Source organism: Cyanistes caeruleus, chromosome 11 (genome assembly GCF_971803275.1).
Source record: "Cyanistes caeruleus chromosome 11, bCyaCae1.hap1.1, whole genome shotgun sequence".
Taxonomy (NCBI): domain Eukaryota; kingdom Metazoa; phylum Chordata; class Aves; order Passeriformes; family Paridae; genus Cyanistes; species Cyanistes caeruleus.
The window spans coordinates 19,012,478-19,035,906 of NC_141711.1; the positions used below are offsets into that span (position 1 = coordinate 19,012,478).

A 23,429-nucleotide genomic window follows, 5' to 3' on the forward strand; every position below is an offset into this window, starting at 1 on the left:
AACAAAACAGAGAAATCCAACTGCAACTTACCTTGTAGTTCTGGTGGGACTCAAAGTTGGACAGGGGCGTGTTGCATGCAGTTGAAAAAGGCATAACCTTAACCCCTCTATACACCAGTCCCTTGTCATAGAGCTGCTTGAAAACCCACCTGGAAGTACACAAGGAACAAGGAATAATTTGGTGTTTCACATTTAGTAAATAAACTGCAAAATGGGGTTTCTGCTCTAGCTGGAGTTTCTTTCCGAATCACACCTCTTTTTTTAAAGAAGTCCACCATAAACTAAAGACAATATTTGCAAGTCAAAAGGCAAAGAGGTAATTGATTGCAACTGCATTTCTGACAGATTTGTAGCTTTAGCTGGTTGTAGCAGCTTGGTATTCCATGCACTGGCTGCACAGCACAGAGATTAATCAGCAATATGGATTTGTGTTCCATCTAAATATCTTCTCAGATTTCTTGAATACAAAGATCACCTGAAATTTGAACAATTAACAAGGCTAAAATCAGTCATAATTTAGAGAAGAGCTGTAGTGACATGGCAGCTCACTTCTCACATGATCTTAAGTTTCTGCTGCAGCAGAGACACAGATCAGAGACACCTGCAACCCACCCCAAGTAAATACCAATAATCTGAGACCATTTTCCACAGGAGAATACAGTTAACCATGAAAAATAATGAACTCAGTTTTATGGTGCTGCAATTTAATGTTCTCCTTTGAACTCAGATCCTCTCCAAGATCACAGTCTCACACCAAGGTCTAACTCTGCTCAGGAAATCATCAGTACAGCCTGTAGCATAGACTGGATCCTTATGTTTTCTTGAAATAATCAAAACAGCACTTAATATTACAAGTGACAAATCAAGTCAATGCTCAGAATAAATGGAAGCTGGAAGAGAAGCACTTCACACAACAACTCAAGGTGTCCAGGTGATGGACAAAGCCTGAATACTCCAGGGTTTCCTGGATCATCAACATTTATCAGCTTCTCATGTCTCGCTGACTTGCACACTCAGTGGCACAGCCTGCAGGCTGCAAGGCAGGAGAGGGCAAGCCTTAAATAATCCTGCCAACTTCAACTCACAAGCCAGAGCTGCTGCAGAGCCTCATCCTTTCGAATTTCACAGAAAAACTGTTAAACTCTGCTGACTTTAAAAGCTCCTTTATTCAAACTATGTTTTCAAACCATCCTGATCCCTTTTCTGGGTCCCTTTGTAGATAAATAGCTCATTGCTAAGCAACCAACCCAATCCTGGCAAGCAGCACTTTTTTCTGCAGGCTGTCATTTTGTGCTTGAGAATCTGGACCTGTATTTCAGTCACTGTCTTGTCTTCTATGCTTGTAATTATCATCTTCAACAGAAAACACAAGTAGACTATTGCACTGATTTTATCTGTGGCCCAAAATAAGAATATCAAAAGACATGCCCTGGCTTGCTGACATGGAAGTCCTGTGGTGCCTTAATCAGAATAATTATTACACTGCAGATTAGGCAGCTGGAGAAAATACAGAATGTCAAATGGAAAAGATGTGCAGTCCACTCATATTCATCCATGGGCCTCCAGTAAAAGTCCAAAACTCTTCTATGAGTGGTCACTAACATCAGAAAAGTTATATAATCCAAAGTCTGAGATGGAAAAAGCCTCCGAGACCCTCAGCAGCATCGAGCTCTGCCACAGAGGAGCCAAACCCAGGAGTCTCTCAGGGCTGTGCACTCCTACAAAGGTGCCTTACCTTACACACAACTCCAAAGATACCTTGTTCAACCAAGAAATGTCACCCCCAGGCAAGATCTGGCTGCGTGACACCCAACCCAAATCTGAAACATAGCAGTGAATGACTATTTTACAGTGGAGATTTTAAGTTTATCAACTTAGACTTGTATAAACCTAGATCAGTCTTTTACAAAAATGATCCCTAAATATAGTTTCACCAGCTTTCAGCATATCAATTTGAGCTGGCTAACTGCACAAGTTTTTGTGGGAGTTAAAATAACTTTAAATGTATGCTTACCCCCTCAGAGCACAATTAATGCAGCCTGTGACAAGTGACAGCATTCCTACTGAAGGTGTTCTATTTGCCTTTCAAAAACAGTAACTAAAATACCTATAGGAAAAGGCTCCACTTTACTTTCTATAGAACACTGCCTACTAACAGCACACAAAAACTACTCAGAGAAACACTGAATCTTTAATTCAGCTGTAAATATAACTGTAAACTCAGGGAGCTGCTCAGGAAAGGTGAGTAGTACATGGAGCTGCCAAACTCCTAATCCAGGCCGGCATCTCCCTCCTGTGGCAATCCCATCCCACTGCACAACCCAGCTCCAGCTGTGCCCTGCAGAGCAGGGCTGGGCTTCAGACCACATCCCTCCCCTGAGCTCCTCACACCTAGCACTCATCTGGAGTTTGCCACCTGTCCCCTCACACAGCCATTCCAGCAGAATAAATAGAATTATAATTGAGTCAACACTGCTGTTTGATGTCATAGCCCTTATTACCACAACACAAGCTCTTTTGTTGCCTTAAAAAGCACCTAAAATGGTCTCCTTAACAAGAAAAAGCTGCTGGGAGCTGCTGGTGTGTGATCACCAGAGCTGCAGAGATGATTCCCAAAGAGCTCCCTGCAGCAGTGCCCACCTGAAACACAGCACCTGCCAAAGATGCGATGGTTCTAGCAGTAAGAGTCACTTACAAGTGGAGGTCATGTTTTGATTAAAAATTCATCACAGTATTTTAGACAATAACCTCACAGAACGTGGTTTAACCCTTACGTTTGAAAAATGTTGACATTTTGCAAGAAAGAGGCCGCAGGTTTGTACACCAGAATTGAAAATGCAGTGCTTTCTGAAAAAAAATAATACTCTAAGGAAACCACAGAGCTTCTTTCAAGTGGCAAACAAAACATTTACTCACAGAAGTAAGAAATTGTTCATTTAATTCAGCTACATTTCTCCTCAAACATAAATAAATTTAGTTGCATCCTCTTGGCTGTGGGAGCAGCACTCAGACCTTTACTGAAGAAAAATGCAGTTTGGGAAAAGGTGAAATTCAAGATGCATATTTCAGCTTCTTGTTAAGAGAGAAACTGGTCCCCAAAGGTGCAACGAATGTTTAACTTCTGAAGTGACAAGAGTTTGTTGCTCCTGAAGTGTCATGAGGTTCAAACTCAGTCAATAAAAAAGCCTTGCTCTCTCCAGAACTCCCAAAAAACCAGAACCTTCCTGCAGTATTTGTTCATCCAAGTCACACACACAGCACACAAATACCACATGGATATAATCAAACTCCTGCAAAGGGAGCTTTTTCTTCCAAAGATACTGAATCAGTCAATGCAGCACTCCAAACACCCCTGGCATCCCACACAGAATCCAACATCTCTCACTATGCAAAAGCAAGTGCACTTCTTGAACACGTACATCCAGTTCACATCAAAGAGAAGGATTTGATCTTGGAGCTTCCCAAGTTCTTAATGCCATTCCTTTGAGGGATCAAGGAGCTATGTTTGCAGTGATCAGTATCTAAGGGTTTTCTAAGGGTTTGAGAACTCCAACCTTTCCACAGAACTAACTCATAACTAACACAGAGATTTATTTTCAAACACATAGAAACTGTCTTCCCCTCTTTTTTTCCTCTTTAAAGAAAAAACAGCAGGAACTGTAAACAGTTCTGTGGGCATTAGGACAGCAGGCTCTAGAGGTCTATGATTTCAACATATCCATGATACTTTAGGTAAATGGACAAAATTGTTACTGTGTGACCTCACATCAGTTTGTATCAAGGTAAAAGGACAATTTTATGGCCTCTGTAGACCTACCAAACAAATCCAGGCACAAACATCATGCTATGTAAGAAGCCCTGTCATTTAAAAGTTCAGCAAACACTGCACCCTAACAGCACCACGGGAAGCAGAGCCTCTGAGGAAAAGGTTTTCCTACAACTCATGGACGACGCTTGAAAAACATGAGGAAATCAAAATGAAAGCAGGAATCAAAAACAGATGCTTAGGGACAAAAAAAAAAACCAACCTAAAAAAGTACTCAAAAAACACTGGATGTGAATCAAAATAAGCATAAACCTAAGTGAAGCATGAATTCCAATAGCAAACACAGCCTATCTTTAGAACAGCATCTTGGAAAGACAGCTCCTTAAGAAAGTCAGGAAAACTATTTCTTTGTTCCAGGACCTAGGAATTGTTGAGTACAGAAGTTGTCAAATTCTGTGTTCAACTACTTTAAAATCCTGGCATACAGAGATTGTCCTGCTCCAGGTCTACCTTCCAAGATGTAGTTTTCTGAACATGTGTGATTGTTGAGAGATTCTGGATCAAGCCAGAAATGCAAAATACCTGTATAACAGAAAATATGAACATCTAAAACTGATGCTAAATTTATCCCAAGATCATCCATAGGAGTGCAGCGTGTTCCTCCTCCAAAACACAGGTAAGGAGATACAACAAGGACTGCAACAGTGAGAAGGTAACAACAAGAGAACTTTATGCACAAAAAAAAACCAAGAGAACTTAATGCACAAAAGAAATACATGAATGAGGGAAAAAATACAGGTAGCTCATAAAAAAATGGACAAACTACAATTTTTTATCACCAGTATCTCTCTAGAGAATCATTAGTCTTGGAAAATACAGAACGCAATAGTGATTTCTATTAGGAGAAATCTATTAGGAGAATTTCTATTCAGAGCTTTGTTGTTCTGAGATCATTCTGGTTTAGTACTGAGTGCTGGGCCTGTTTCAGGGCAGGTCAGGTAACCCAGCTCTCCCCTGGCACCTCCTCCCAGAGCTCTGCCACCAAGGGGAGCTCAGGACCGTCTGGAACAGGCTCAGCCCGCAGTTGCTCGTTTGGGCACTAGATGGTGACAAGAATCTTCTCAAGCCACCCTTCAGAGGAGCAGGAGGAGAGGCCAAGCCCTGGCATCACCCCAGAAACAGCAGAGCCATCCCCTCATCCTACCGGCAGCTTGCTTCCCTGGAGCCCTGGGAGAGCTCCCCTAGGGCAAACTCACACCCGGCCCACACTTATGCAACAACCCAGCAGTGAAGACAGTAATTTATAGTTATTCCAACTCCCAAAGGTTTCTTTCAGACCACCTCAGTAAGAAGTTTAAGCTCCCATCAAACTCCTCTCCATTTCACTGGATATGTCTTGTGACTGCACAAAAAAAAAAAAAAAAAAGCAAGAACAAATTTCATGTTTGTGCCACACCAGCTCAAGAACATCACTCTCGTTGCACTGTTCCAGTGAAGGGCACTTTTTAATTGAGATCAAAGCTGGCTGCAGGACAAATTGTACAGAATTAGAACTTAAAAGTTCTGTTTAAGTTATTTAATATGTGCAGAGTTGACTGATCTTAACATGCAAAACCAGTGTAGTGTCACCTCTTACTGACACCAAGCTTCAATCGTCCCTGAAAAATTCTGCGAGGACACCACAATTCTACCAATGAATATTTCATTGTAAGTCAAAATTTAGCAGGCTGGAAATTCAGTTTAGTCAGTCATCATATGACATAGCATCAAAATGCCAACAAAGCAGTCATTTCCACCAGAACAATTATAAAGATGAAAAAGAAATGCTCTCTAGCCTTCTGAGCTTATTAATACTGTTTTGTAGAGAAACTGTACAACAGATGTATTTGGTGTCTGAGTCCTAAATACTTCAAATCTAAATAATTTAGATCAAATCAGCCACCACTGAAAACAACATTTATCACAAGTACTAGATTATATCACTGAACTCAACAGAAACAAGGAAGAAAACACCACATGTCACAAAGAAATTCCAGTGAGGCCACTCCAGAGCTGCAGGAAGAGCTACAGACCAGAGAAAAAAATAACCTAAACAGATTGGTTTATCTGATTATATGACTAAAGACAAACTCCTTACCATATTTTAACCACAAAGCCTACAGCTGCCATGCCCACTACCGTTTTCATAACAAGGGGTTTTTTTCTGGGCCTAAAATCAGCATTGTACTCCCACAGACAGAACAGGAACAAGGTAAAACCACTGGACAGGCCACTATGGTCTCCAGGACACTCAATGTAGAAATTAAGCTGCAGTTTCTCTTTTGTACATAGCAGGACACTAAATTTTAAAATTCTTTTAAAGTATTTCAAATGGAGCTCAGAAAACATTTAATCAATTGTGAGAGAAGCATGCTAGAACCTACAGCTCAAATTCACACCCCTGACAGACACGAAAAGTAACTTCAGTAAGACTTAGTGGGTCTGATGATTGCCTAGGTAACCATCCAATTTATTTAATTTTTAGGAAATAACTCTGCCAAAAAGCACCACTAACTGCAGTGGCAGGGCTCTCTTTAAGCATTGTCTCCTTCAGCCTTGAGACAGTCCTAGAAGACTTTCCAAAAAAAACCCCAATTTTTAAAAACAGAAAATACTTTTCATTACTTAACAGAAACTTAACGGTATAAGGAAGAAAAAAAAAGTGCAAAATTAAGAGGCTGCCTGCCTACATACTTCCTGAAATCTCACTGGGTTTTCAGATCCAGTATAATTTGGTGTTTGTATCAAAGCAAGCATTAAAGGAGGTGATCTCTGTAACCCAGGTGCAAGAAAATACCTTTTAAAGAGGCAGCATGAGAAACAAACCACAAAAAACGGGCTTGGGCTGCTGAGAGAGATCCTGCAGCTAGTTCAAGGCAGGTTTGGTTTTTAAGCTGACAGTTAAATAGGATTTGAGGTGCCACTAAGTATTTTTGTAATTTACAAAAATTAAGGTTTCATGTCTTCAGTTTTGACTTTATAATTATGCAGAGTTTCTTCAGCTGAGTGAGTTAAACATCTGCTGCCTTCCCACCATTTTTCCAACGCTCACTGAAATCTCACTGGCACTTCAGACCTCTGCAGTGGCTTCAGGGATGTCTAAAAGGTCTGTCAATCTACTGTCATAACTTTATGAAATTAACTATACAATTAAAGCTGATCAGTAAAGCTAATACTACCAAATACTCAATAATACTTTATTATGCACATAATTTGCTTTGCAATGGCTTTTTGTCAGCATACATTCTGTTAAACCTCTCCCTGCAATTAACCTTGTCATTCTACCACCCAAAGGACTCACAGCTGCCATTTCTTTACTGTGTTAAACCAATCTGATTATCCTCAACCTGTAAAGTTGACTTGTCTTTTGAAATCCCAACAGGCACCCTGAATACACTGCCAAAACACCCAAACTTTATTAAGCTCTACACCAGGAGTCCAAGACAGATGTCAAACTGTGCTGCCAAGAAAAAGATAACAGCAGATTCACAGCCTCTAAATTCAGGCTTGAAGAAGAGGTTTGGAGCTAAACTGAGCTTGGACAGTTTGCCCATTTACAGCTGACAGTGTGAAGAACATCAAGAATGCAGAGATAGAATGTAATTTCCTAAACCAACCGAGGAACATATTAATAGATGTTCAGAACTGCTTTTAAGTTGACATGGAGCAGTAAGCTTTCAGGGCTCACTAAAGGCAGTGTTGGTGAGCTTTATTTTGCAAAGCCCTGCTATCCTGGAGAAGGAAAAAATGGGACAATTAATTCCATCACTCGGACATCAAGAGATTACACATCACTTTAATTACTCTGCCTGATGTTTTCTCTGCATTTAACATTTTCAGAACAGTTCTGGTGATACATGGACCAACACATGTTTGCAATGAGCGAAACCTTTTTCACATTTCAAATCCATCAAGCAATGCACATTCACTTACCACACAGACTCCATGAACTCGGGGTAAAGAGTTTTATAGTCATTTTCAAAGTCAATCCAGCGTCCTAATCTGGTAACACTGAACTGTTAAGACACAAACACAGAGATTGAAAGGCATCTTAGTATTTATTCTGTAAAAAAAAAAAAAAAAAAATCAGCTGGGTTTTTAAGTGCAGCATTTGTCCCATCTCAGTGAAATACATCTATAAAATATTTTAGCCTGATAATAGTTCCAAACAGGCAAAAATAAGGAAGGAATGAAACCATGAGCACAGTTATTTCAAATCAAGGTCACACAACAGGAAAATGTGTTCAACACAGCAAAACCAGTAGACCACTTAGATCATTCATCAAATAGAAATGGTGGATCACTCCACCATTCCAAGGTTCAGCCAATGTTCAAAAGCCTGAACGTTGCTTTTCATTACAGTGATCTCACTTCTATTTTTAAGACTACTTGTTGCAGAGACAGTGAAAACCCAGAAGACGTAGTCTATCAGCTTTCAGCTCCATGAAAACATGATGTAACTTGAAGACAAAGAAATGCTGAAAGAAACTGATACGTGACAAGTTATCAAACTATTCCAGGGCCAACTGCCTTCCCAGAGACATGAGAGCTGTCAAGGCCACCGGAGTGACAGGTGCCAGCCCCTGTCCCAGGACACATCATGGTCACATCCACACACTAATGAGGAATGAGCCAGCTGTGGGATTCACTGGGACAAGTGGGATTTCACAGCCATCCGAAGCCCCAGCCAGGGGCTGCCAAGCCAAGCCAGGGACACCTGTCCCGACACTGTCACACACAGCCCCCTCTGAATGTCAAACCAGCAAACTGAACACAAAACACATTCATTCTTTCACCTCTACATTTTCATTCAACACCTGATTCAGCTCCTGACATGGATCAGTTTCCATCCTGACCTTTAAGTCACTCTGACACTCCACTAGTAAGTTCCATAGCACAAGGATCCACAAAGTTGGAGCATTATGTTTGGTCTCAGCATTGTAAGATCTCACACAGCCAAGGAACCCTTTCTATTTTTTCATAAGGCTCAAATATTTGCTAACCACTCCAGGCAGAAAATAAATACTATCTAACAGGAATGTTGGTAATTCCTCTCCTAGCACTATTCCAAAGTATTTGAATTTATTACAAGTCAAAAGATATTTAAACAAATGTCATTAATTTTATTTATAATCTAAAATACACACATATATGCACAAGTTTATGAACAAAACAAAATACAAAATCCATTCACCACTCAGAAGATCAAGTGCTGGGTCTCACCAGCACTGCAAAAACACCAGTTGCTGAAGTACAGCAAGTTAAAAGGTATGGGAAATGAATACAAAATGTTCCAGATTTGGCTGGGATAGAGTTAATTTTCTTCATAGCTGGCACAGTGCTGTGTTCTGGATTTAGCATGGGAATAATGTTGTTAACCCACTGCTGGTTTAGGTGCTGAGTAGTGCTTGCCCTAAGCAAGGAGTTCTCAGTTTCCCAGGCTGTGGCAGCCAGGAGCTGCACAAGGAGCTGGGTGGGAGAACAGCCAGGAGAGCTGATCCAAACTGGCCAAAGGGACACTCCATAGCACAGGACATCATGCCCAGCAGAGAAACTGGGGGGACTTGGCCAGGAGCTGTGAATCACTGGGCAGAGACAGGCTGGGCATCACTCAGCAGCCAGACTGCGCATCACTTGGTTCTCCTGGATTTTATTCCTCCTCTTTTACTATTATCGTTAGCATCATTATAACATTTTATTTTGCTTCAGTTAAACTGTTCTTATGTCCATTCATTGGTGCTTGGCTGCCAGTTTGGGTTAAACCACAACAAACCAGAATGAATCATGCTATTTTTATTCCTAAAAGCAACAAAGAATTATCAATGATGGGTTTGAAATACAACATTTCAGAGTATAATTTAAAAAAAAAAAAAACAACAAAACAAACTGTTTGCTTTTCATCCAGCCACTCACTAAGGTTTAGGCCAGTTACTCTACCCAAGGCAGCTTTGACTTGGTTTCTTCAGACACTGGTCATAACTTCAAAATACTCCCAAGGGCATTTTGAGGCAAGTGATACTCAAGTAAGAAACTGCTATTTCCATGAAAAGAAATACAGCAGAACTAGAAACATGCAGAGAAGTGAGATGAAGTAGAAGAGCTTTTGCACAACAAAAAATTAAAATGATTAGGACTGTTCTGTCTAGGAAAAAAAAAATATAATTAAGATAAAGCTTTATTAGAAATCATTTTCTTCAAACTTGCACACACTGACACACTCCCTGTATTCCTGGGATGCAAAACTGACACCAATATTCTCCAGGAAGACTGAGGGTCTACCCACACCTCTTGTGACAAAACCAGATGTGAGAATTTCTGTTCTTCCAAAAATAGAAGCTGCTGCCCTGCACTTTGGCAATGAAAAGACTGTGGGGAAGGAGGAGCAGAAAAGCAGTGAGGCTAATGTTAATTTTCTTTAATGGCTCCATTTCAAAACCAAAGACAGATCTTTCCATTTCCTATACAAGAAAAGACACAAAGAAAGAGGCAATGCTCAACATATCTACTATTTGTTCATTGTATCTCATTAGACACTTTGAGCTCCAGGTAACCTGCAAGTAACCTTCTCTTGACAGCACAGCAGTCTCTGTTCCAAGCCACAATGGTGCTCTTTTTGCTCTCCTTTCAGGAGCACAGGGTGAAACAGGAGCTTAAAGACATCAGATTTATGCACATAATCAGACAAAAGGACAAAGTTCACCCCACCTGAAACACTTCTGCACAAATGCATTTAGAAATGCTCAGCAGAACATGGACTGAGCCTTCACTCACCTCCCACTCCTTGGCGTATCTCATCACAATCCCTCTGCACTCTTTGTTGTAAGCTTCAATCCCCATCTTTGCCACATCCTCTGGCCCTTTAATGCCTAAAGTCTTGTCAATCTCATATTCCTGGGAGCATGGAAAATAAAAAAAAAACAAAAAACACCCTGTTATTAAAAACTTTCAGGATTTCCCTAGATAGTTTATTTATGTCCTATACATTCTAATGAAGCTCAGGGGCCTCTTTCAAACTTCTGAGATTTCATGAGAGCTGCACATGAACTAGGCAGGGACTTCAAAGGCTCACTCTGGCATGACTGTTTCTTTAGCATCTTTAAAAAAATGAAAAAAAAAACCAAACCCAGTTTCTGAAAAACATACCAACTAAATACAGGTTCACAGCAATGAAGAGAGTGCAGGTGATCACTAGGAAGCTCCTGAACTCACCAAAAAAACCCCAAAAAGCCAGAGAAACACACTGGACAACTTCCATTTCTTTTTTAGCAACAATGTCAGGTATAAAAGCAACTGAAATAGGAGTGATAAGCAGGGAACAGGGAAAAAGGAAACAACAGAAGTATCTGCAGGCAAATTCATGACACATACCACAGGTAAGCCGTGGCAATCCCAGCCAAACCTTCTGTCAACATGAAAACCACTCTGATGAGCAAATCTGGTCACGATGTCTTTGATGGTTCCTGCAAGAATATGGCCATAGTGGGGGAGCCCCGTGGCAAACGGGGGGCCATCATAGAAGTTAAACCTACAACACAAAACATTTCTCGTTAAAGCAAAAACTGAGCAGCAGGCCTTCAGCCATGGTGACTCTATGCTTATATTGTGTTTCACTAGGAAAATACCCATTCCTTCCTCTTCCATGATCAGTCAGCACAGGTGGCAGCGGGACTGAGGAGAACATTCCAACTTGTTCAGTTCCTGCCACTGCCAGTTGTACCAGGATTCCCATGGCACACCCCAGCATGGTGCTCCACACCCCACAACTGGAAGAGTTCTTTGCTTAGCTACCCATTTCTCTTACATATCCACCAGGCAGGAAATTACAGGTTCATTACAACGGTTTGAACACTGCTGATTCTCCACCAAGTGGAATATAAAGGGACAGCAGCATGAGCCAGGCCTGCTGTTGGCAAAGGGAACGGCTACTGTTTACAGAACCAAGGAAAAACAAAGAGTAATTACAGCCAAGCCAACCCTGCACTGCCCCACAGAGTTGCTACAGCTTTTAACAGATTCTTACCTAGGTCTGTTCTTTGATTGCTTTAGGCATTCCTTGAAACAATTAAGGTTTTTCCAGAGCGTCAATATCTTTTCTTCTTCATTTGGAAAATTTATGTTTTCTGGAACTTGTTGAACCATTCTTCCGCAACAAGGATCAAGAAGAGAATACATATTGAACAGAAGGGAGAAAAAAATAACTCCACAAATACAACTTATATCTTTCAAATCCATATCACCAATCCAAAGCTCAGTTTTCCAAAGAGCCTGATTCACTGCAAGCATGGAAGCAAGCATTCCATTCTAAAGAAAAGCCTAATTTTGACTGGCACCAAAATTTTGGAACAGTAAAAGGATTCTCCATTCATTCAACTATGATTGTTCCCTCTTTTATCATATTTTTATTTCTGTTTCCCAGAGAAAACAGTCAAAGGGTAAATTATTCTTTGGTCACAGGTTTGGGGTTTTTTCTTCAGAGAGCTTCCAAGTTCAAACTGAACCTTTGGCACCAGTTTGTATCAGAGAGTTTGCCTTTAAACTACTGAAGAAGAGGCTCCTTTTCACTGTACATTTATTCACACTGTTTAAATGTTTAAAATAGCATTTTCCATCAGTCTATGCCTCATGATGCCCATCTCAGATGCCCCTAAAAGCAGCCACAGTGCACAGAGTTGAAAAACGCTGCAAAGATGAACATGAGTTTTTGAAATACATTAAAACAAAGCCCCAACAGGCCACTTCCATGCTTTACAAGCAACACAGGGAAGAGGAATTCTCAGCATAATTAGGAACACACAACAATTGCCTGGTTCCAGACTTGCTATGAGATAGAAAAGGGTCAGATTTCAATCAAATGCCAAGAACTGAACAAAGCTCTGGGAGTAAGGGTGTTTTAAGATAGCAGCTTCCAACAGAAAATTGGTTATAAAGTTTGTCATAAATGATGCTACAGAATAAATGGGTTCTTCCACCTCTCACTTTAGTGCTGCTGCTCCTGAGCACACTTACACCAGAAGTAGCTACTACAGCCTTGAGCTTCACTCAGCATGAGAGAATTACAAGTAATGGCACAAGGCCTGAGTCTTGTGATTTACTCAGGTTTGTAAATACTAACCATAAAGCAGCAACAAAGGCAAATGCATGAAGACAATTCTTCCAGTTACAGCTGAAGCTCCAAAACATTTGCTTAAATAGAACCCAGAACATCACAAAAATTGCCAGCTGAAGGCTTGAACCCCTATGAAAAAATGTGCTACAGACCAATCCAACACTTTTGTATTCATGACAAATCTTTCTCTCAACTAATAAACCCAAATTATCCTTTCTCATTATCATATTGTTATAATTGAGAATCCCACAACGTGGTGCACACACAACACAGCATTTGGAGGGGAAATCAGGGGCTGACAAGGAACACGTGGACATGGCCTGGATGTATTTTAGAAAGGTAACAACCAGTCTGAGCACAGTGAGTTACTCTACACACAACCTGTAGGAAAGTTTTCACTATTCTGCCTCAAAGCACTGGTTAGGCTGGGTCATTTCTTAGTGATTTGATCACAGAGACAATGCAAATGATAAAAGAATTCAGCTTTAAAGCTTTTATCTCACACAAGCCAGCTGACCTGAGGTTCAAGGATCTGCATGTTCTACTCAGCTCAAGCTCAGCCGTCCCAAATTAGTGATAACTGCAAAGGGTTTGGAGACTGGCCAGACGTCAGGTCTGCGTAACTGAACAAACCAGAGGCAGGCTGGGGCTTTGTGGTGTGCCTGTGACCGGGCTGTGGAGGCTGCTCACGGATCACAGACTCCCTGCGTAAATCACAGAGTCACTGTGGGCCCATCCTCCCAACTGAAGCACTGCACGGGCACAGCAGTGTCCAGTAACCACAGGGCACAAATCCATCCACACTCTCAGCAATGGCACAAGTTTATTGCATCAGAAGCAAGGGGGCGGGGGGAGAAATGCTGCTGGAAATTAATACGCAACCATCACTACCGGTTATTTTTTCCAAGTTACAAAGCAGAATTTTAAACAGACTGACTTAAAAGGCAAAAAGGCACATTGAAAATTTTGTCATAGCTCAACCTCAGCTGAGAAAAAAGGCCAAGATATAAAAAACATTTTCTAGACAGAGGTATGAATATCTCTACAGCACAGAATAAAGCTCATTATAAGCAATATAGGTATTTTAAATCACAAAATAATCCAGGATAACTTCATTACTTTGAACACAGACTGAGCGAAAACATCACGAACCATATTGCAAAAATTATACAAACACATCTAATAAAACCACATTTTCAGACAACACATTTACAGAGATCGGTAACACAAGGACGGTTCTCTATTCATTTTCTGCTGACAAGAAGTGTCAGAGTTTAAGACAATGCACCATTAAGCAAGTTTTTATTAAGTACACTCACTTTTCTAGAGGATAACAACATTCACTAGCAAAGGTGTTGAAGTTTGGAGATTGTACTACAGCAGTCTGAGACTTAAGCTGGGCTTCTTATCTACAAGAAAAAAAAAATGCATTAAAATAATAAAATCAAGTTCACATGTGCTTTTTCAAATACCAGTATTTTTTTAAATCAATAAAAATTCAATTAAAACACCATTAATAAAGTGAACCCGTATTTGAAAAATACTGTTGTACTTTCCATACATTAGATGTATGATTAAAGGAAAAAAAAAAAGTGGATCTCAGAGTTTTAATTATTTTGTTGACTGAGATGAGCTGAAGGTGGACAAAAGGTTTGATTTTCAGCGGTTTATGATCAGTCTCTTACTCTTGTTCCAGTCACCTTCTCCCCAAACTATTCTGTAAAACAGACCAAAGCTCCCTCCAAAGACAAGGAGGCTCCTTTCTCCACTTACAGCTGCCTTCTCCAAAGTTAAACAATGCTGTTTTCTATACACACCTGACACCCCCATTTCTGCCTTTCTAGGTACTATTCTGGGGTGACATCAATCTAAACTGCTCACCTGATAATCAAAACTCTACATTTCTAGAAGGGATGGAAACAACCAAGTTTAAAGCAAAAGGAACAATGGTCGGGAACAGAATGCTGAACTACAGAATGAAAAATGCTTCTGAAAATCTTGTGCCAGTGTCTTATATGGGAAATAAAACTGCAATACTACCCCAGCTGCTCCCCTGCAAGGTGTTCCTTTAATACCGAAAAAGCCAATTAAAACAAGGCCAAGGCAACAAGCAGACTCATCAATTAATACTGTCTTTAGATACAAAAACGTCATGCTATGCAAGAACCCAGTTTTACACTCTATCTTGTTATGGCTTAAAAAATTTTTGTCATCATCATACTACCTTGATTAAAAATGGAACATATCATTGTGGGAAAAATAAATCTAGATTATCTTAAAAACACTTTGAACTACGTCTTTTTAATAAAAACTCAGAAACTAGTGTCAGCTGAGTTACTGAACACTGCTTTTATGTGACAACTAAATTCTGTTACCTGACAGCTGCTTTCTAATCATGTCACCACCAAACCGAATAAAAATGCTTTCTGCAGTTTCCAAAAGGCTCCCGAGGTGTGGAAGCCAAGGTTTGCTGGAGATATCAAAGCCACCGCAGCTGCAGCAATAAAAAGGGTGCATTCATCAACCCTCCCCATTAAAAGGATGCTGAAGGGAACACTTAAGACATACTACACGTTGGAAGGGACTTTAAGTTCTTTGTACAAATAAAGAAAACAAGACTTGCTAAGTATTAAGCCCTGCAATAAGACAGCTGGCTAACTTGTAATAAGCACGTGCTGTAAGTAACCCCGAAAAAGCAAAGAATGTGCACAGCACGCAGGGAGTGAAACACACACATGAACGTGACGTTCTACACACAAAACACGAGCTAATAATGTCAAAGGCCGCAGGGGAGCTGCCAGCCCGGCCGGACCCCGTTACGGCGCTGACAGCCCAGGCTCCTGCGGGGCCACGAGCCGCCGCTTTCCTGGGGCACCCTAAAGGTGCCGCCCAGCACCGGCTCCCCCGCCAAGCGTCCCGACACGCCGCCGGAGCCGCCCCGCCCTCGGGTCTCAGAGCCGCCCGCCGTCCGCCTGAGCTAACCGCGGAGGCAGGGCCGTGAGGGCGCCGTGAGGGGCCGAGAGTCCGGCCCGGGCCGTGCCCCCCCCAAGCTCACCTCCGTCCCGCCACGATGCAATCGCGCCCGGCGCAGCATGGCCGGAAACACCGCCGGCGCCACGGCCAATCAGCGCACGGCTCTCTACGGCCGAACAAAGGAGCTTTGTAATGCGGCCGCTCATTGGGTGTAAGCTCTCCCGGGGCGGCGCGTCACGGCGGCGCGAGGCAGTTCGGGAAACTCTTCCCGCCCGCCCGCCCCGCGGCCCCTGATTAGGGGTGGGGGGCGGGCCCAGGCCCGGGCGTTCCCCTCACGGGCAAAACTCGTGAGGGGACAGGGGGGAAAGAGCCCCATCCACGGGCTGGGCATAGGCTTCAGCTGCGGGCCCCGAGCCCAAATCCGGGCAGGAGCTGTGCTGGGTGTCCTGGGTAACCCCATCCGGCTCTAACCCAGAGAGACCAGGACGCTGGGCTTCTCCCAGTAACTGGATACCAAGGGCCTCTACCAGACCCTTCTCGGGAGCTCGACCTTACCTCCGTTAAAGGGATACTCCTAAATATCTCAAGATACCAATTCTTAAAGCTGTGACTACAACAGAAGTCCCTCCACTGCTTTTTGGTTTTTTCTTTAAAAAAAAAACAACAAAAAACAAAATATTCCAAACATGGGTTCCCCCATATCAAAGGAAACTTTAGGGTTCAAAAAAATATTATTGCTGACTGACACCACTGAGAAATTACAAAACAAAACAAAAATTTCATGATGCATTAAAAAACATTTTCTCCACTTTTCCAGAGCTGAAAACAGCTGTGAAAAAAGAAAAACAGAAGTGTGCCAGGAAGGTGAGGGAGGGAGATGGATGATGCTCTCTCTTCCCAGCCTGCACACCTGAACCCTGACCAGAACAGAGCTTGGGAGATGAAAGCCAGGTCAATAATGGCATAAACAGTTCATCTGCCTCCAGGTAGTGATTTCAAATTGCTCTAAAAACTTATTTACTAGTAGAGATGTAGGTATCTTTAAAGTTTTCAGTTAAAGGTTTAGATTTTGATTTGCAGTACTGAGTACAGGATGAATTCACTGGTCTGTGCAGGGCAGTGTCAGTGTATGGATTAGAGATAATCCAGATGTGAAGGGAGGCATATTAACTGGAATTCTCGCCTACACAATCTCCTTTCTACACAAAATTTCCCACATCCTTTTAGAACAGCTAAAAGAAATGCAGACTCAATCTACCCCAAACTCAGAGAAACAGAAGAGAAAATGGGAAATGAGGCCAGACTAAACTGGGTTGGCCGGCTGGACAGGAGAGACTGGGTGCATGTGGTTGCCAGGGCAGAGTCCCTCGTACAAACACAGAGTTCTGGGATGTTCTGTATCCAGGAGGGAGGTTTGGAATGGCAGAAGTTTATTCAAGCCATGCTGCTGCCTAATACATCTATGAAAAAGCCTGTGACAACTCGGGATGTGGATCCTACCACATGATGTGGCATTTCTTTACAAACACCCTCATGAAGTCTGAAAGAGCTGCAGCCTCCCCCTGCTCTCACATTCCCTCAGATCTCAGAGGCTGCAGATTTTAGACAACTTTAAACAGCTGCTACTTGCTCCAGTACCAACTCCTTCCATTTTGGCCTTTAGTTTGTAAAACATGCAGGTGATAACACCAGCTGAGTTTAAATGGAATACCATATACTTTCCGAATGGAATTTGAAACAAGTATTGCTTAGGAATACACACTCTAAAGCAGTGAAACAGACAAATGTTGCCAAGTTGTTGTTGGCAACGTTGACTCTGTAGTTACCCCAAATCCAGATTTTTTACCTTGTCTCCCCCTGTGTATTTTGTACTTCTTTGCCCTTCACTGTTAAATTGTAATAAAATGTTACCTGCATGGGAGTTGCTGTCCTTGTTCATGTGCAGCCTTTATTTGGGCAACACTGAGGTTTATTTTCATGAAAAGATTAGCCATGGGGAAGGGGTGGACGGGGAAGTCACTGTCAGATTAGTTACACAGAGGGCAAAAAATCCCCCACCCAGAACAGACTGGAAAATCAGGGGAAATTTGTAGTAGAGACCAAGGCCCAGCACAACTAATTGGAGCATTCCCTAAACTACAAGAATGAATGTCTCTGCTCTCATTTTTCGCTCTATACTGATGAGAAAGCACCGATTCAGATGGAGAGGTTAAAGAGGAAAAAAAAACAAACCCCCGTGAAACATCACGACGGGACTCCCCTGGCGTGAAGCGGCTGAGGGGAAAAGCGTGGGCACCATTTTGTGGGACCCGCGGGAAGGTCACGGCTCCCCGGCGGTGGCGCCGGCCGCAGCCTGGAGCTACAGAGGAAAAGCGGCCGCGGGCACCGGCACTGAGCGCCGCGGCATCTCCAGCACCAAATGCCGGCTTCAAGCCGCCCCTTCTCCCTTTCCGCTGCCCCCGCGGCCATTTCACCGCCCTCCCCGCAGCGCCCCTCACAGGCGCCGTACGCGCTTTGCGTAGCGGTTTACGTAGCGCCGCTGCGAGGGACGGGCGCGCCGTACGCGGTTTGCGCGGCGCCGCTGCAAGGGGCGGGAGAGCAACGGTGCTTGCGCGGGGAGCTGAGCGTAAACGGCCTTCGTGAATAGGGGATGAACAAAATGCGCCCGCAGCTCTGAGCCAAGCCAAAGCGCGCCCATGGGGGGAAAGATGCCGGGATAACTCGGGATAACACGGGAGATACGAGCGCGCGGGTTGCGGTGACGCGGGAACCCTGCGCTCCTCGGACACGGAGGGCGAAGTTTGGAGGGGACAGGCCGGCTGAGGAGAGGTTGTGCTGCCCAAGAACCCCCCCGCGGCGCGGCGGCAGTTGGACTGCGCCGGAGGTCATAAGTACGGGTTGCGAGGGAACGCGCCGCCAGTGGGCGCGGGGCGGCGGGCGGTGCGCTCACTCCCTGTGCGGTCCCTGAGCCTCGGCGCCCTCCCCTCCCCTCGCTCGCTTCGCTCCCGGGCCCTGCCCCGGCCCGTCGTGCCCGGCGCAGCGCTGACAGCCCGGCAGCGCCCGGCCGGGGAGTAGGCGAGACCATCTCCGAAGCGGCGGCTTGTAACCCGTCAAGCTGCCCCGCAGCCCGCAGCCGTTCAGCCAGGCTATGCGCTGCCAACGGGCTTCGCTCAAGAAAAAAACAGAGCGGATCGTGAAAAGGTAGAGGCGCCCGCAGAGGCCCCCGAAGGGCTCTTGGGAAGCGGCCGCTCAGCCCGGAAAGAAGCGGAGGACGCGCCGGAGAGGCGACGGCGCAGGAGCAGCGCGGCGGGGGCGTCCCGGCGGCTCGGAGCATGTGAGAGGCCGGGGGGCCGCGATGCTGCGACGCGCGGAGTTCATCGTGTGCCCGCCCTGGGAGCCCGCCCGCGGCGAGGGGGTGCCGGGGAGCGCCTCCCCGACGCCGCTGAAGGGCGGCGAGCCCCGGCGGGGCGGCAGCCGCTCCCGTTGGCCGCCCGGGCGGCGCGAGAGGGTCCCCGGCGGGGCGCGGAAGCTGCTGGGCAGCCGCACGTACAGCCACTTCCAGCACTACCAGCATCTGCAGCAGCAGCACTGCCGCGCCTTCCGCCGCTGCCACCGCCCGGCGCGGCCGCGGGTGCTGCTCTCCCTGCGGCCCGTCAATGTGCTGGGCCGGCGGGCGCCGGGCATGCGGGCGCCCCGCAACACCAACCAGTTCCTGATGCGGGAGAAGTATCAGCTCATGCACCTGCGCTCGGACTCGGTGGGCACCGAGAGCGGCGGGTCGGACTGCGAGATGGACCCGCTGGACATGGACTCGTACCTGGGGGTGCTGGAGAACGCCCGCGGGGCGCTGATGGAGTGCGCCGGGGAGCCCGGACCCGCTGCCCGCTCCCCGCCGGCCCGGGCCGGGGCTGGGGCTGGGGCCGGGGGCGGTGCGGCCGCGGGTTCCCCGCAGGAGGAGAGCCAGCAGTACTTCCCCTCGGAGGACGATGTGATCAAGAGCGAGCTTTTCATGGAAAGAGACTTCGACGAGTTCTGCAGCAGGATCGCCTGAGCCCCGGGCCGGGGGGGAGCAGAACCCCGCTGGCTTGGAGTTTTCCGCCTCGGAGGGTGGGAGAGGTTTATTTATTTCTCAGCCATTCCTTTGCGTTTTTGTCAGGGGGATTGGTTAGATTTACAAATGTGTGTGTGTAAACAGGGGGGAACCCCCGGCGCCCCCCTTGTAAATAAAGTGAACTTTTCAGAAGGCGAGATCAATGTGGGTCGCGCTTTTTGGGTTTTGGGAGGGAGAGAGGGGACCGCAGGGACAGCCAGAGCCACCGTCGGGGGCAGTGGAGAGACCGGGAGGGAGGGAGGGGACGGGGAGTGACCGGGCAGGGGGGCGGTGACGGCCAAAGTCACGGCGGAAAAGTTTCACGCCTCTCTGGCACTCGCCCCGATTCTGTTTTACGACGGCAAAGTCGTTTAATTATCGCGGCGAGCGGCCAAGGAAGCGGCCCTTGACACACGGACGCGGAGGGAGCGGCAGGAGCCGGGGAGCGATAACAACGCGAACCTCAGAGCTCCGAGCGGTCCGGGCTGCGAGCCCTGCCCGGCCCCCCCGGCTCGGCTCGGGCACAGCGGGGAAGGGAAACACCAAAGCCATTGATGGGCCCTGCAGGTCTTTATTGACCCTCCCTCGCCGGGGAATGCTGAGGGCGCTGTGGCCGGAGCTCCTGCCCGCACCCCCGGGAGCAACGTCCATGGCTGCCCCGTGCTCCTGACAGCAGGTTTATTCCTCTTTTACCAACTACAGCAGAGGGAGAAATGTCTAGAAAGAGATTTAAAGGGCTGAAACAACTTCGCCAGAGCCAGTTAGGACTAAGTTGAATGCAGGGAGCAGACGTGATCAACATTAAACTCACCACCTCCCTGAAAAGGGAACAATTCATCTGTTTATGAATTCATCCCTGAAAAGGGAATCAATTCTAGCTACAAACGGTTAAAAACTACAACAGGTAACATTCCTGGAACTTGCTGCCAGAGGAGAAGAGGGGCATTATTTTAACAGGTCTGAAACAGGAGATGCAGGACTGTATCTGGATCATTTCTCGTGGTGCCTCCTGCTCCCTCGGCTCGCTGTCAGGGGCCTTGTGCTTTCCCCCACGTGCAGACACGGACAGTGAAATCGGAGTGTGCCAGAAGGACAAATGGAAGGTGTGATGTCGATTTGCACATAGAGCTGTCCCTGCCCGTGGCAGGGGATTTTAACTGGCTGATCTTTAAGGACCCTTCCAACCCAAACGTGTGGTTCTGTGGAATGTTTCTTGCAATTACAGACACAGAGATGGGAGTTAACTGTTATCCTTACAAAAGAAACAGCATTTTTAGACAAAATATTCAAACTTTGCAGTATCTCAGTTCCAATCCTATGAAAGGAAATGTCCAAAGACACCATTTGATTCACCCTTCTTAAGAAACAAAGCTGCTGAATATGTTAAGACCAATATCAAGTTTATTTTTTTTTTAAATAGCCAAGTGATCTATACATACAAACTTCAGTTTGTTTGATGTAGGGTTGCATTAGAGTCATGCTTATTCTGGGAATTTTACTCCATGGGAAGTTCCAGGAGAGGCACAGGGAGAAATAAACCTCTCACCCAGGTAAATGAAACCTAAGCTTGCATCAGTTTGGTCATCAGCAAGATTGTATTTTATTAATGAATCCAGATCTGTGCTAACATGTTAAATTAATGGTTTGAATGCATGTTTTCTTTTTTTTTTTCCCTGACTCGTGATTTGAACAGGTATGACAAAAACTCCCTTAGGAACACTTACTTGGAACTTGGCCTTCATGCTGCTGGTGAATTTGCATCATAATATGGATGTGCTTGGACACAAGCAAAGTAAAGCAGACGTGTAAATTAATAAAAGTAAAGCAGGAGTATAAATTAATAAAAGAGCACAGGGCCATAATTACAGGTCACACAGTGCCTGACAGAATTACAGAGATTTTCCACTGGGGAAGGGAGCCCTGTGTTCTCTCCACCATGGATTTGCCATGACTGATCCATTCATGTTGAAGCCCTGGAAGTACAGCCAGGCACCAGCCTTGCTCCCCTCCCAGAGGGAATTCTCTTACAGACCTTTCCTTGGTATATTACCTGTGTTACTTAGATCTGCCTTAATTGTAATTTTTTTTTCCCTGTTTCCTTCCTTTCTCACTCAAATTAGGAATTTCCTGAATGTTTGGAAAGTATCTGCCTTGTAATGAGTGCAGCCACAAAAAACACTTAACAAACACTTAACAAAGCTGAAATTCAAAATAAAACCAAGGGCCTCAACATCTAGGCTGGGAAAAGAAACCAAAAGCTGGTGCTTCAGAAGATCACTTATCAGCCCAGTGGCCAACAAACTTCCTCAACTCAAACTTTACAAAAACAAGTTTTATACATTCCTAGGATTTTCCCTTTATAGACGCACTTCTCATACAGCTGAACTTTACAAATTTAAGCAAATGTGATTACCACAACCTTATATATCAAGTCTTTACATCAGGGAATTTTTGTTAGGAGTACAGCTGGAAGTCACTTATAAATAAAGCCGAACGACTGGGAAGTCCAAAGCAAACAGGAAGAAAAATTAAGGCCTTTGTTACAACACAAAGGGTTCTGTTGTAACCTGTGAAAGGTATTTTTATGGCCAGTCTGGGCACAGGATGACTTAGGATTCTGTACTTTCCCAGAGAAAAGAAGGGTTTGCTAATATTATGAAGGAGGCAGAGCATTTATTATTCATTCCTGCCATTTCAGCACACTGCTGAGCAGGTGCATTAGCAGTTTGTGGGGTTGTTTGAAGGCTTCAGCACGGCAGAAATGCTGCTTTTGCTGAGGAACAGACATGCTGCACAGTTTCTGAAAGGTCTTCAGCCACATTCCTAGAAGAAAAATAACCATGACTGGAAGAAAATGGTCAGCCTGTCACCCCTCCATTCCAGCTGTGCATTTGCCATGGATCTGAGGATGTTCAGTTCAACATGGGGCAAGAAAAAAATATATATTTTTAACTGTCTGCTGTAATAGGAGTGACCATTTTGTTGTCATATGTTCCAATTACATTCAAATGTCTCTGATTACTTTTTCTTAGCTCTTCTATTCTTTTCCAAGCAAAAACTGATGGCTAATAAAATTCACGTTAGGTGTAATTTATTTTTGCTGGGCGAAAATACCCTTTTTCACCATCCAGAAAATAAAACAACTTCAATCAAACTGGGAGCAGCTCACCACCACTCCTGGCTGTAGTGCTGCTACATCACACCCAGCCACAACAGGCCAGTTTTAGCTGTGAAACAAGAAAAGCAAAGTATCATATGAAGAGAAGCTTTCATCTCCTGTTCAACAAACACTTTTGCATTTCATATTATCTTTAATGTTAATGATCCTTCTATCCTGAAATTTTATAGTGAAAAAAGATCAAATGTTTTATGCAATTCAGAGCAAGGCAATTAGTTCAGAATGAAATTTTGATTTATGTGCCCCTCCTCCCTGTGTTTCTTCACTAAAAGAAACC

The 23,429-nt window shown here is 44.6% G+C and overlaps 1 protein-coding gene and 1 non-coding gene across 16 annotated transcripts in view; both read right to left on the minus strand.

The window, feature by feature from the left end:
• IARS1 (isoleucyl-tRNA synthetase 1) overlaps positions 1 to 18,759 on the minus strand; it is a 94,514-nt gene extending 75,755 nt beyond the window's left edge. For 2 of the 15 annotated variants that reach the window (XM_086846039.1, XM_086846032.1), the window contains exons 1-8: positions 15,894 to 15,975; positions 15,287 to 15,405; positions 14,231 to 14,320; positions 11,826 to 11,945; positions 11,174 to 11,330; positions 10,577 to 10,696; positions 7,739 to 7,821; positions 32 to 149 (exon numbers count right to left, since the gene is read on the minus strand). In XM_086846039.1, coding sequence (XP_086702165.1) covers positions 32 to 149; positions 7,739 to 7,821; positions 10,577 to 10,696; positions 11,174 to 11,330; positions 11,826 to 11,944 — 597 coding nt within the window. In that variant the 5' untranslated portion in view covers position 11,945; positions 14,231 to 14,320; positions 15,287 to 15,405; positions 15,894 to 15,975. Of the gene's footprint in view, positions 1 to 31; positions 150 to 7,738; positions 7,822 to 10,576; positions 10,697 to 11,173; positions 11,331 to 11,825; positions 11,946 to 13,428; positions 13,775 to 14,230; positions 14,321 to 15,286; positions 15,406 to 15,570; positions 17,677 to 17,795 lie in introns of those variants that run through there. The other 13 variants (XM_086846036.1, XM_086846030.1, XM_086846043.1 and 10 more) reach the window with 10 other exon arrangements.
• LOC111935353 (small nucleolar RNA SNORA84) lies at positions 13,566 to 13,699 on the minus strand. The gene has a single exon (XR_002867658.1). It is a non-coding gene; the product is annotated as a small nucleolar RNA SNORA84 (small nucleolar RNA).
• Positions 18,760 to 23,429: the final 4,670 nt, after the last annotated feature.